The sequence below is a fragment of the Ochotona curzoniae genome, unplaced genomic scaffold (genome assembly GCF_017591425.1).
Source record: "Ochotona curzoniae isolate NIBS_2020 unplaced genomic scaffold, NIBS_Ocur_1.0 contig_4514, whole genome shotgun sequence".
Classification (NCBI taxonomy): Eukaryota; Metazoa; Chordata; class Mammalia; order Lagomorpha; family Ochotonidae; genus Ochotona; species Ochotona curzoniae.
The window spans coordinates 669,023-683,171 of NW_024466312.1; the positions used below are offsets into that span (position 1 = coordinate 669,023).

Genomic DNA, 14,149 nt, shown 5'->3' on the forward strand with positions numbered 1-14,149 from the left:
TTCCGCCTCAGAGGTCACGCCTCAGAGGCACGCGGCTGCTGAGGAGAGCTCCTGAGGCGGACGCCGCTTGCCTCACTCTGCTTCTCTGGCCGTCTAACCTCTCCTTCCTGGGAGCTAGCTCGCTTGCGCGCGCTCTCCCACGGAACCTGCCTCGAGGGGAAGACGACGACGAAGCAGCCCGGCTGCCCGCTCCATCCAGAGCTACCATGACTCAGCTCCGAAGCTCCGAGGTCCAGCAGCTGCTACACAACAAGTTCGTGGTCGTCCTGGGGGACTCGGTCCAGCGCGCCGTCTACAAGGACCTGGTGCTGCTCCTGCAGAAAGACTGCCTGCTGTCCACTCGGCAGCTCAAGGCCAAGGGTGAGCTCAGTTTCGAAAGCGACATGCTTCTGGAAGGTGGCCGGTGGGGTCGCATGCATAATGGATCAAACTACCGCGAGGTGCGCCAGTTCCGCACTGGTCACCACCAGGTGCGTTTCTACTTTCTGACGCGTGTATACTCTCAGTACGTCGAGAGTGTTCTAGAAGAGCTGCGCTGGGACCAGCATGCCCCAGACGTGGTCATCATGAATTCCTGCCTCTGGGATCTGTCCAGGTACGGTCAGGACTTTCCAAGAAGCTACAGGCAGGATGTGAAGAGCCTGTTCCGGCGCATGCAGCAGGTGCTTCCCCCATCCTGCCTCCTGGTGTGGAATACGGCCATGCCCGTGGCCCAGGTGGTCTCTGGGGGCTTCCTCCCGGAGGACGGCCAGCCCGCGACCGCCCACTTGCGGGAAGACGTGATCGAAGCCAACTTCTACAGCGCCATTGAGGCTGGCCGGCGCGGCTTCGACGTGCTCGACCTGCATTTCCATTTCCGCCATGCCTGGCAGCACCGCCTGGGAGACGGCGTGCACTGGGACAAGTACGCGCACAGGCACCTGTCCCAGCTCCTGCTGGCCCACCTGGCCGATGCCTGGGGCGTGGACCTGCCCCAGCGCCACTCCCAGAGCCTCTGGGACAGAGTTGCTGCTCCCATTAGCCAACGTCCAGCCATCATGGACAGATTGGTAGAAACCGAAGGTGACCAAGACAGATCAGCCTGTGCCGCAGCATCATTCCGTTTTTGGTACCCTCAGATCCCGACGCAAGCCTCAGGGATCTATGCCCCGTCTGCACCACCACCACCTCCTCCTCCTCCTCCTCTTCCTCCACCTCCTCCTCCTCCTCTGATGCCCTACCAGCACTGGGCACACTGGCCTTCTGACCAGCCTTTCCAGCAGGGGCGGTTCTACAGTGAGTCATCCAGACGCCAGGCCGAGAATCCCAGAGAAGCATCCCTGAGGGCTGGTCCGCAGGCACCGCTGGGCGCCATCCGCTCAGGGGCTGCCCACCAAGCCAGGAGGTTTTCTCCCTACCCTCGCCCACGCTCCGGAGACTCACGGAGACGTCGGCGGCGCTCAGAAAGGTGGCCCCCGGCCCGGCGGGAGACAAGGCCCCGATAATTCTGTCTAGACCCTGACCCCTGGTCCTGCGTGGGTCATCTTAAAAATAGGACACTGTCGCCTTCCTCTTAGCACTTGTAGGGAAAAACTCTTGCTGTTGAAGAAAAAAAAGAGAGAGAAAAAAAGAGAAAAAAAAGCTGTTTTTCCTATTGTAGCTCTTCAAAGTAGTAGTATTCATCGTTATGCTTCTGCTAAAGAAAAAACGAGCGTTAAAGACTGAAAATTTACCAAAGCATTTCCGTTAACTCACGTTTCACCATTAGTTTTACATATAATCATGGTCGTAAATCTCCAGCCCTTGCTCTGTAAGTTGTCTTGCTTTTACTGATACGAGAATTAATATTGTAATTTTTCTCTTAGAAATGTGCAGCATTTACTCTCATTGTGAATGGTGTTATTGTTCAGGTATTACATGTCCAGTGTTTTGTTAAAATCGACTTTTGTTAGCGTAATTTTAGGTTAATAGGAAAACTGAGTAGAAAGTACAGTCTGCCTGTACACTCCCTAATTTGCCTCAGGCACTGCTTTTTCTGCTTCCAACATCCTAGCTGAGATAGGACAGTCATCTTTGGTTACCTATTATTGACACAGAATTACTGCTCCAACTCCATAGTTTACATGAGAGTTCATTCAGTGCCTAAGTTTTGTGGATTTGTAAAAGTTTAATGATATGTTTCTAGTATAAAACAGACTCGTTTTACTGCCTTAAAAGTTTGTTCTATTTTTTTCCACTTTGTTCTCTCTGCCAAATCTCCAGCAATGTGTATATGATAAGACTTAGTGTTTACGTAGACAGACTCAGTCACGTGACATGTGGATTTTTCTTCAATCTGTATTTAGACTCAATCACATAGTCTGTGGACTTTTCAGATTGAGTTTTCTTTTTTAGTAATATGTTTACGTTTCCTTCATGTCTATGCATGTCCTGCTAGCTCATTTGTTTGTAGCTTTGCATTTTAGCCCATCGTCTGGACATAGCAATGTTTATTGATCCATGTACCTGCTGAAGCTATTTTGATTGCTTGGAAGTTTTGGCAATTATGAATAAAGTTATTAAATTCACTTCCGCGTAGTTTTTTGAGTGAGCATGTATTTTCAAGTGATTTGAGACCATATTAGGGAATGTAATTGCTGGTTCACATGGTAAGAATATATACTGCTTTGTAAGAGACGGCCCTTTGCTAAAGATCAGTTGACTGTGTATGTTCGTTTGGGGGCTTCTATTCTGTTCCATTGATCAATTTCCCTGTATTAAGAATTGAAATCACATAATACTAGTTCTCTTAAGTTAACCTCTTAATACTGTGTAGCCTGGGTCTTTTATCCCTCTAAAAGTTTAGACTCAGTCTGTGACTGTTTGCAAATATTTACACCTTGCAACAGGATTACCTGGAATTTACTGATCAAGTTGGACAGAACTGACAATAATGAGGTTCCTGAGTATGGATTATCCATTTATTCTTTATTTCTTATATCAGACGTTAGTACTTTTTCTCTTGTAGATTTTGTACATTGTCTGTTAGATTTATACCTAAAATACTTCATTTTGGTTAATAGTAAATAGCATTGTATATTTTGTTTTTGTTGTGTTTTAAAAGATTTATTTTTATTGCAAAGCAAGATATATAGAGAGAGGAGGAGAGACAGAGAGGAAGATCTTCCATCCAGTGATTCACTACCCAAGTGACCACAACGGCCTGTGCTGTGTTGATATGAAGCCAGAATCCAGGAGCTCTTCCAGGTCTCCCACGCAGGTTCAGGGTCCCAAAGCTTTGGGCCATCCTCGACTGCTTTCCCAGGCTACAAGCAGAGAGGTGGATGGGAAGTGGGGCTGCCAGGATTCAAACTGGTGCCCATATGGGATCCTGGCACGTGCAAGGCTAGGACTTTAGCTGCTAGGCCATGGCGCTGGGCCCCCTAGCATTGTATTTTTAATTTCAAGTCTTTTACTTTATTTTCTTATTGCTTTGTTTGATATTAAACAAGACATCTTTTCCTTCTCGTTACTCTCCCTGGGAAAGCTTCTGCTAATTGTAAGTTTTTGTGTTTTTGTTTTTTTTATTTAGTCAAGCCGAGAAGCAGCCCAGTCTTTTCTATTTTTCTGAGATTTGTAAGGGTATGAATGGATTTGGACTCTGTCAGATGCTCGGTATATTTGTTTATTTAATTGATGGTATGCTTTTTCTTCTTTACCTTGCTGATGTGATGCATTATATTAATTGGTTTTTAAATGTGGAAGCAGCTTTTCCATCATCCGCATGGAGAATAGTTATTTTGCTGTATTGATTTGACTTGCTAATGTTTCAAGATTCTTCTGTGCATGTTTTCTAAGGTGGAAATTTAGCTTTTTGGCTTCAGCTGTTTCTCCTTTCCTAATATATATAATATATAATATATAATATATAATATATAATATATAATATATAATATATAATATACAATATATAATATATAATAATTTTCTTATTATATACATACATAATGTGTGTATATATATATATATTCACTGCTAAAATTTTCTGTTGACACACACAGCTTTTACTGCACCCCAGTTTTGATATGGCAGTTTATTTCTGATTCAGTTACCTCTTTGTTTCACCTAACTTTAGGTTTAATTTGTTTTCTCTGTCTAAATTGGGCGGGGGCTTCATTTACCTGCTTCAGATTGTTCTTCTTTCCTAATCTAGGCATCCACTGCTAAAATTGCTGCCTACACACAGCTTTTACTGCGTCTCACACTTTGGTAAGATACGTCACATTTTCTTCTAGTTCAGATCATATTGAAATTTCTTTTACAACTTCTTTGACCCATGTGCTCTTTACAAATGTGTTGTTTAATCTTGAAGTAACTGAGGAAGTTCCAGCTGTGTTTTTGTGATGTATTTCTACTTAAGCTTCCATGTGGACAGCAGACACTGTGGGATTTCAGTTCTTTTTAATGCTGTCAGGGTTTGTTTCATAGCACAGAATGTGGTCATGCTTGGCGAATATTCTGTGTGAAGTGTTTTATACTTGTCAGTTGTATCTGATTGATTGATATTGTCGAGTTCAATTGTTCTGTTTTTGATAGAGTATTGAAAGTTTTTACCATAATAGTGTAATCATCTTTTTGTCCTTGGAATACTACTACTTATTTTTCTTTACATTTATTTATTTGAAAGGCATAACAGAGAGAGGGAGACAGAGGTTTTTCATCTGCTAGTTCACTCTGCAAGGGGCCAGAACTGCAAATTCGTGCTAGTCTAAAGCCAGGAACCATGAATTCCATCCTCATCCTCTACATGGGTGGCAGGAACCCAGGTACATAGGCCAGGTACATACCCAGGTACATACCCACTGTTTTGCCAGATACATTGGCAGCACGCTGGATTGGAAGCAGAGCAGCCAGAACTCAAAACTGGCACTCTTGATATGAAATGTGATCCCAAATGGTGGCTCAGCTTGCTTCTCCACAGCAGCGATCCCAGCCCTACCAGGTTTTGCTTCATGTATTTTAACACTGTGCCATTAGGTGCATATACATTACAAGTCTTTACATAGAGCCAGGCTAAAGTCCTAGCCTTGTGCACACCAGGATCCCGTATGGGCACCAGTTCATATGCCTGCGGTCCTGCTTTCCATCTAGCTCCCTGCTTGTAGCAGTTAAGAATGGCCCAAAGCTTTGGGAACCTGCATCTGCATTGGAGACCCGGAAGAGGCTCCTGGCTCCTGGCTTCAGATCGGCTCAGCTCTGGCCATTGGCAGCCACATGGGGAATGAATCAATGGATGGAAGATCTTCCTTTCTGTCTCTCCTTCTCTCTGTATATCTGACGTTCCAATAAAAAATAAAAGTAAAATCTTTTTTGAAAAAAGAATCATTACATCTTGAAAAATTTACAAATTTGTCATATGATTGTCCCTGATAACATTCCTCATTTTGAAATTCGTTGCGTCTGAAATAACCATAGCTACTCTGGCTATGGAAACATGTGGTTCTCAATCTGCTTATACTTAATCTATATATGTGTCCATATAGGCAACCTATAGTTGAATCTTTTGATCTACTCTAACAATTCCTGTCTTTTCTGTGTATGTTTAGATCATAAAATTATTGATGTTTAAGACGATTGTTAATATCTGCCATATTTGTTACTATTTCCTGTTCACTGAAATTATTCTCTTTCCTAATTTTGTCACATTCTAACTTTTTTATTTTGTTAATTGGGCATTGCATATGATTCTATGTTTTTTCTTAGTATTTCTATTTCTTGTTTATTTTACCAGATTTACTTATCTGTTTTTATTGTTGTCCTATAGTTTCTAATTTATATTGACACACTAATGAGTTTTAGTAATAGGTTACTATTAATTATATTACAAATATTACCCAAGTCTATTTTCAAATATCGCTTCAGTTGTGTAAGATTACCCAAAAAAATCGCCAAATACACTGCTGCTCTTATTATTTAAAACAAAGAAATTTTTTTTCACCAATGACCAACACTAAATTAAACATTTGTAGTTCCCTTCTTCTTATCTAATGCTTTCATTTTACGTAGGGCTAAATTGCTGACCAATGTATCTTCTATCTCCTCTCTATGATGAACTTCTTTAAACATTTCTTTCAAAGCAGGCTTATTAGCTACAAATTTCTTCCATTTTTTTTGTTTAAGAAAATTGTATTTCTCCTTCACTTTGAAGAAATATTACAAAATTATACTTTTGAGAGTGGTTTTTTTTTTTTGGTAAAAGAAAAAAAAATACCTTAAATATTTCACTCCCCTCTCTGTTTGTGCATGTAGTTTCTGAGGAGAAATCTGATGCAATGATTATCCTTTTCTATAGGCAGTCTGCTTCTCTCCTCTGACTTTGTTCAAGTTTTTAATTTTTGATTTTTTTTGCAGTTTCTGTATGATATGTCAGGATTTTTGTTTTTGTTTTGCTTCATTTTCTTTCATCGTTGAATCTATAAGTTGGTCTCTGACATTAATTTGTAAAAATTCTCAGTTCATTTCTTTTTAAATATACATATATATAAAATAAAAATTTTATAGGCCAGCATGATGATGTGCTTCTCCTGTGCCTCTGGCATCCATATGGATACAGGTTCATGTTTCAACCGCTCTACTTCCAATCCAGCTCCCTGCTTATGAACTGGGAAAGCAGCGACGATGGCTCAAGGCCATGGGCCCCTCCACTCCCGTGGGAGACCTGGAAGAAGCTCCTGGCTCTTGGCTTCACAGGCTGGCCCACCTCTGGCTGTCAGCAACCATTTAGGGAGTGAACTAGCAGGTAAAAAGACCTCTTCGTCTGTCCTTCATTCTTTCTGTAACTCTGGCCTTCAAGTAAGTAAATCTTTAAAATATACATATATATATATATGTGCATATATTTTTAATTTAAAAAATGATGGTTGTTTATTTCCTCTCCTCTGGGATTCTCATTATATTTTATTACTTTTTTTTCCTCATTGTTTTTCAGTTTTGGAAGTTTCTTTGGCTGCATTACCAAACTGATTCTTTGCTCAGTTGAGGCAATCCTTCAAAGATACTCTTAATTTCAGTCAAAACACTTTTTATTGCTACTTTATATTTTCCTAAATTTCCATCTGTTCTTATACATTGTCTGCTTTTCCCAGTAGAATCATTAGCAGGTTTCTCAGAATTGTTTTAAATCGTTGACTTGCTGTTTCTTACAGCCACTATGTTTGAGTCTGATTCTGATAACCTGTTCTGTCCCAGTGCTTCATTTCAATTTTAGAATGCCTTTTCATTTTTTACTGAAAACGAGGCATGGTGTACTAGATTTTTTAAAAAGTGCTGTAATGAATAAACCTTTGGTGATATGGCAGTACATTTTGGTAGAGGTAGGCCCATTGAATAGTCCTATGATTAGATACCAATTTAGTGAGGTGTGTCCCTAGGCTGTAAAGTTCACACAGGTTCTTCCCCCACTTCTGCGGCTTCTGGATAGCTAGAGGGGTGCTAAAGTTGCGTATTTCCCGTTTGTAAAACAAGGTTGTGATGAAAACCCAGTAGATTACTAGGCCTTAGTGAAACTGTTTTGAGTGAAGCCTTTTCCTTGTTAAGCACGGAAGGCACTGAGTATGTATTAAAATGACCACATTTCCTGTCTCCTGGCGTGAAGTGTGAGCCTGTGAACAGTACTTCTGCTTGTCTTTGGGAACCTGTAGGACTCCTGAAGACACAATCAGTCTGGAAATTGCCTACTCCTGAGGTTCCCCGGAGAGTTTAGCATTCAGGTTTTCCCATGCCCATTTCCTCTGGAAATGGGTCAATTATAGTTTTGGTTTTCTTTCTACTACTGGTTCCCGCAAAGTTTGGTTTGCCAGGAAGTTGTGAATTCCTATATCTGTGTTTGTCCAGCTTGGGGGATGTAGAAGTAGCGGTATGCCCTGTGACTTCAAATCGCTGATGGATTTAAGATTTGTTGCCTTTCAATTTCCTTGCTTTTTATTTGTTAGAATGGCATGATGACTTCCAAAGGCCCTTCCATGCCAGATTGAAAGCAAAATGTCTCATCTAGCACTAGTTCAAGTGGCCCAGAACACTCACTAAACAACCTCTCACATTTAAAATTTTCTGTTTTAATTCCTTGACCTTATCTACTTCTTTAACTGGTTTGGCATTAAAAAAAAATTAAAAGACTACCTCCCCATCAACTATCAACATTTTACACTGATTATTCTTGCTAGCAAAACTGTCCTCCGTGGGCTAGTAAGTCCAAGTATCGATGATGGCTGCTGTTCACAGTCACATCTTGGACCTGCATTAGTGCTGAAGTGTCTTGGGCAGCCTTCCTCCAGGCTAGATGTAGCCAGATAGCAAAGTAAACAAAGTGAACTTCCTGTCCTTCTTGTAGCTTGATTACCTGAACAGGAAATGGAAAACAACACTTTCATCGCATTTCCTCAATAATCAATGCCAAGGAATGCAACAGTGAAAGATGAAAATTAGTGCTTACAATGTGGTACATTTTCAAAGAACCAGAATATTGAAAATAAATGGAGCTGAATATTCCATGTTAAATTTATGCTGGGGACACCTATGTCTTTCCTGTCACAATTCTTGCAACAGTTTCCTTCAAAAGAGACTCCTTTCTTTTTCCATCCTGGGTTAGACTCTCCCCATATTGTCAGAGACCATAAACTTACTAATGCGTATCCATGGTAGGCACTAAGGCTCATTTCCATGTGTCTTGAATCACAGTGTACCCATCAATTCACCATGCACCGAGAAGAGACTGCAGTCCTATAACCCCTTCACTGGGATTTGTGCTTGCTTTTTAATTTCACTGCATCTATCAAGCTGTTCTTCATCACAGAGTCTAACAGCCTCTGAGTGCATGGTGCTCTGACACTTATGCAGGAGCTGTATTGATCTTTCTGGTGTGTGCTGTAAAGTGGCTAGCATCAAAAGCCAGTGAGGCAGCTGGTTTGAGTAGTAGGAGCCATTTACAAACTTTAGGATGAGATGCTGCAGGATGCCAGGGAAAACATTTTTGTTTTTCCAGAGGGAACTATAGTTCATGAAACGTGGTTAACGAACCATTTTTGTATACCCTTAAAATCATTTTATAACCACACTGAGTGCCTCTAAACATTAAATATATTTTATAAGTAGTTGGTTAACTAGCTGTTGTGTGCTTTAAATAGTAAATAAAATGGAAAGGCACAGAACATGACTATATTTCATAGAGTGAGATGCTTTTCCAGCCACTCAATAATTCTCAATGTTAAGAAAAATTGATTTTCTAACTGCTGAGTGCCTCTAAAAATTAGCATCTCATCTTTCTACAAGGATGCTCTTCGGTTAGTCGACTTTCTCCTAGCTTTTGAGTCGATGGTAATCCAGGTTTCCTTTTTGCTAATAAAAAAGATTCTGTTGGATTACAATTCCACCTGGACACATCAGTAATTAACTGCGCCATCTCTAGAAGTGAAAGAAGTTTATCTTGTTCCTTTAATTGTTAATTTGCAAAAGAAGTTGTTTATCACCAACTGACCATTCCTTGCTTGCCACTTACTTCCTTTCCCCTTAAGAGCATGACCAAGGATCCAGCATGGTAGCCTAGTGGCTAAAGTCCTCACCTTGCATGCCCCGGGATCCCACATGGATGCCGGTTCTAATCCCAGTGGCCCCAGTTGCCATCCAGCTCCCTGCCTGTGGCCTGAGAAAGCAGTCAAGGACGGCCCAAAGCCTTGGGACCCTGAATCTGTGTGGGAGATCAGGAAGAGCCTCCTGGCTCCTGGTTTCGGATTGGCTCAGCTGCAGTCGTTGCAACCCCTTGGTGAGTGAATCACTTGATGGATGATCTTTCTTTCTGTCTCTCTTCCTCTCTGTATATCTGACTTTCCAATAAAAAGTAAAAATAAATCTTATTTTAAAAAAAGTGTGACCAAGTAGAAGCTGTAAAAGCGATGGAATCCAATTAAAGAGTATGATTCAAATACCTTCACACAGCACATCTGAGAAGGGAATTGCTTTGCATTTATGAAAGAATAATGGAGAAAAGAATTCCATATGAGATAATGGTCACATTTTCCATGGTAAATTAAGTCATCTTCTAATTATTTATCAACTCTATCTGGCATTTAAGAAAGGCATATTGCCAACACAGAAACCTTACAGGCAGACGTGCTAATGGCTCATCATACCATAGAAGTTGAGGAATGAAATAGATACTCCACAGTTATGGGAAATGGCATTTTTAAGACTCAAAACTCATAGTTCCACCTAAACACGATCATCCCTGTGATAGCACAGAACCTCTGACGAATTTATAAATGTGTGGGTTGAACTGGATTCTAGAATCTGAAGACTGGATAACCTCTATCAGTTCCCTTTTGGTCTAATGATTTAACATTTCTGCCTGTGTATCTGCTTTGGAAGAACTATATGTCTCAAATGTTCTTACCAGTTCCACAGCAGTAGGTGCCTGGCATGTTGAAACCTGAACAAGAAGAGATAAGCATCAAACCTTCTGCCTGCTTCTAGTTAGCATGAATGCAAAGAGTGAACAAAATTCTTTTCAGATACACCCTCAAAATTCCCACTGATGCCCGTGGAAACACTATGGGATTGGTTCAGGACAAGTTGCTGATTTGGAGCCAAATCCAACAATGAGCTGGCACTTCTAGATCCAGATTAGACTACTGTAGTCTCCTGGTTCACAGGCTTGGGAAAGATGGGACCAAAACCAGGCCACCTCAGAAAACTAAGCTATCTAGAGCGAGAGGATTTTCTGAGTCACCACCGTATTCTGTCACCTAATCAATAGTAGTTGCTCAGTGAACATTTGTGAAACTGAGCTGAATCCTCTAAGCAGATGCAGGCCAACAGCAAGAAAATGTAGCGTGTCTAAAATAAAAATCCTAGACGATTTGTGATAACATCAGTAAGAGCTTTCTATTTAATAGTGATCCGAAAGAAATGTCATGAAAAGCATAATTACCCAAATACTCATTTTCTCATTGGATTCAATCCAGAAACTGTTTGCAAGCCAAAATGCCGAGTGCTTTCTCTCCCTTTACATCTCACACACTGCATCCCAAGATGCAGAAGAGAGAATCAGAGAACACAGTTGTCAAAGTGGTAGCGTGACAATGGTCCTTGACTACTGGAGTAAGTATAGAAGTTAACACGACTAGATGTCTTCCTGTGATTATGTTCCAAGAGCTCTCTTTGTACTGTATAATTTAAATCTCAATACAACCCTACCAGGTGGACATTTCTATTACCATTTGTAGAAATAAATAAATATCTATGGTAATTTATATGTAATGCAATGGTAATACAAATGTATTTTGTAAAGGCAGGCATCACTGTTTTAAACAACAGAATCAAAGTTCAGGCAATGTGAAAGACTGCCCACTCTCTGCAGAAACAATCACTACAGACAGCTCTGTGTTTCAAATCTATTAGTTGTCTGTGCAAATGATTAGATTCTTTAGTTAATATGAAACTCCGTGATATGAAAAAGTCTCCTAGAAAAAAAATGAGACACAGGAAATGAGTCAGAAAAGCAGAAATCAAAAATGATGTGTCCAGGAAAAGAAACAATTACAACAGCAACAGTTGAAGGAAGATTTTATCTTTTGCATTGGGTGTGATCTCAGCGAGTATAATCCCAGTGATTATAGTATGTTTGCACTCTAACTTTTGCTGTATTAAAGAAAGAAGCCATCAACTATGTAGATAAAAAACATTTTTCCAATGGTCAGCTGTAGGGAAAAAAATCATTAATTATGATGAAGAACACGAATCATATTTAGGTACCAGTTGTGACTTGCAAACAACCAATACCAAGTATGGATAACTAAATTATTTTTAAGTTTTTAATTATTATTTTTCCATGGTACAGTTTGTAGGTATAGATTCCCCTCCTTCATGTCTCCTTCTCCCCATCACCAATTTTCCCCCACTACCATTTTCTCTCCCATTATTAGACTAGTATAGTCCTTTAGCAATAGTCACAAATCCAACATTCTGCTGTTTTAAAGTGTCTAATGGCATTGTAGGTATAGACAATGGTAGAAAATCTAGCATCCAGCTGTCAGGGTAGGGTGTTTGCTTCTTTTTAATTGTGAAATGAAGCACTTAAAATCCTGAGGTAAGTAAACAAGGAAAAGGGTAAGCTTTGCTTTGAGAACCCACCCCCTCCCATAATTCTCTCTACTTCAATGGCGTAAAATTAACCCTAATTTTTAAAATTATTTTATTTTTATTGGAAAGTCAGATACACACAGGAGGAAAGTCAGAGAGGAAGATCTTCTGTCCACTGATTCACTCCCCAAGGGGATGCAACCCCTGGAGCTGAGCCAATCCAAAGCCAGGAGCTGGGAGCCCAGAGTCTCTTCGAGGTCTCCCATATGGGTAGAGGTTCCCAAGGCTTTGGACCATCCTCAACTGCTTTCCCAGGCCTCAAGCAGGGAGCTGGATGGGAAGCAGGGCCACTGGGATTAGAACCAGCATCCATGTGGAATCCCAGCTCATGCAAGGTGAGGACTTTAGCCACTAGGCTACCATGCTGGGTCCTAACCCTAATTATAGTATTGAACATTTAGTCAACAGATAATTGATAAAATATACTAGGTGCCTGGCACTGACTAGACTATGGGGATAAATCATTTAAAAAGTTCTCTAAAGCCATTGTTAATCAAGAACACTGACAAATAAATATAATTAAACACCAATAAGTGCTATGAAGAAGTATAAAGTAGGTTAAGTATGTTAGAATGGAGAAAAGTGTGATATAAGAAAATCAGATAAAGCACAGTACAAATTAATCTGTAGCACAAAACTAAAGAAGGCAAAATAGCAAGCCCTACAAATCTCGGGATAAAGTATGAACTCTTTAAATGTCCAGGCAGTTGAGGATCAAGTTAGAGAATGATAGCTGGCTAGCTCAGGCAAATCCGGGGTATAGCCCTGGCTCAGTGGACCATAGTATCACTTCGGTTTTTATTCTGTTTGAGGTAAGAAATGTGGAAAGTAGCACGGTCTCACTTGACTTGTAAAAGGGCCGCTGTGGATATAGGTTTAAAATGGGCAGGAAGCAGGATAGATTGAGAGAGAGAGACAGGTTAGGAGAAAATTGCAAACTCTATTTTCCCTTCAAGGGTTGGGAACAAGGGTTTGGATGAAGACAGTGAGGAAGGATTGATTTCAGAGATATTTGTGGTTAAAACCTCAGGCTTTGCTGATGGGTTGGACTGGGGCATCAAGAAAAGGAAATAGGCAAGCCTGTCCAAGATTTTTTGCCTAAGAAATCCAGCAATTAGGCAATTTTTGTCTAAGTTTTTTTTTTCTCAAGGTAATCCGTTTAGTATTTCAGAGTGGTGATGGCACCACACCACTTAGCACACACATAGGAAAGAAAAATAATTCTTTACTGAATTATCTTATCTACCATTCCCTAAGGGAGATTGAGGTCATTCGCAATATGAAAGCCTAAACAAAACCCGAGAGATGGAATGGAAATAAAAATATAGACCAAAAAAAGTGAAAAAGTACGGGTGATGATAAAGGACAAAGGACAAACGAAACTTTTTGAATTCTAGAACTTCAAAGTAAGAGTTGTTTCTCCTGATGTTCTCCCCAACCTTGATTAGTTATTTGTATTCCATATTACCAATCCAGAATATGAAAGAAGACTTATATCCACCCAAAGGTATATCAAGAGCAGATACTCCACGATGGAATAATTACCTACCTGCCTGCCTCCCCTGCCAGTTCCCTTAATACTCAATACTCCTGCCAGTTCCCTTAATACTCAGCTGCTAAGTCTATTTTCAGGATAAAGTGTACTTTGTCCTTTCTTCTCCAAGTCTTTCTTGATCCCTAGAAGGTGTAATTTTTCTTCTAAACCATTCTTCCTTAGTAATATCATTTGTGAGCTAAACTGCTCAGGGTTTCATGGGATGCCTCTCTATTTCCCAGCCATGTCTCCTACACAACATGTATTATAGAAGGAACCTGTATGCATTTGCCCATCCTGTTTCAAACAATGTGTGAGAGTCTTTTCCTTGAGCTGTTTCACTGATGCTTGGGGATTTCAAAAGGATTCCACAAATTGTCAGATTCAGCCAGACTGGTCACACTCCTCACAATCACTCTTGGAATTTAAATCACAGCACCAAGGTTAGTCAGCATTTCCAGAGTC

General features: G+C 40.6%; 1 protein-coding gene across 1 annotated transcript; it reads left to right on the top strand.

Moving 5' to 3' along the window:
* The first annotated feature begins 206 nt into the window (after positions 1-206).
* Positions 207-13,224, top strand: LOC121160550 (PC-esterase domain-containing protein 1A-like). The gene is made up of 2 exons (XM_040986436.1): positions 207-1,108; positions 13,107-13,224. The coding sequence occupies exons 1-2, from the start codon at positions 207-209 to the stop codon at positions 13,222-13,224; spliced, it is 1,020 nt and encodes a 339-aa protein (XP_040842370.1).
* Positions 13,225-14,149: the final 925 nt, after the last annotated feature.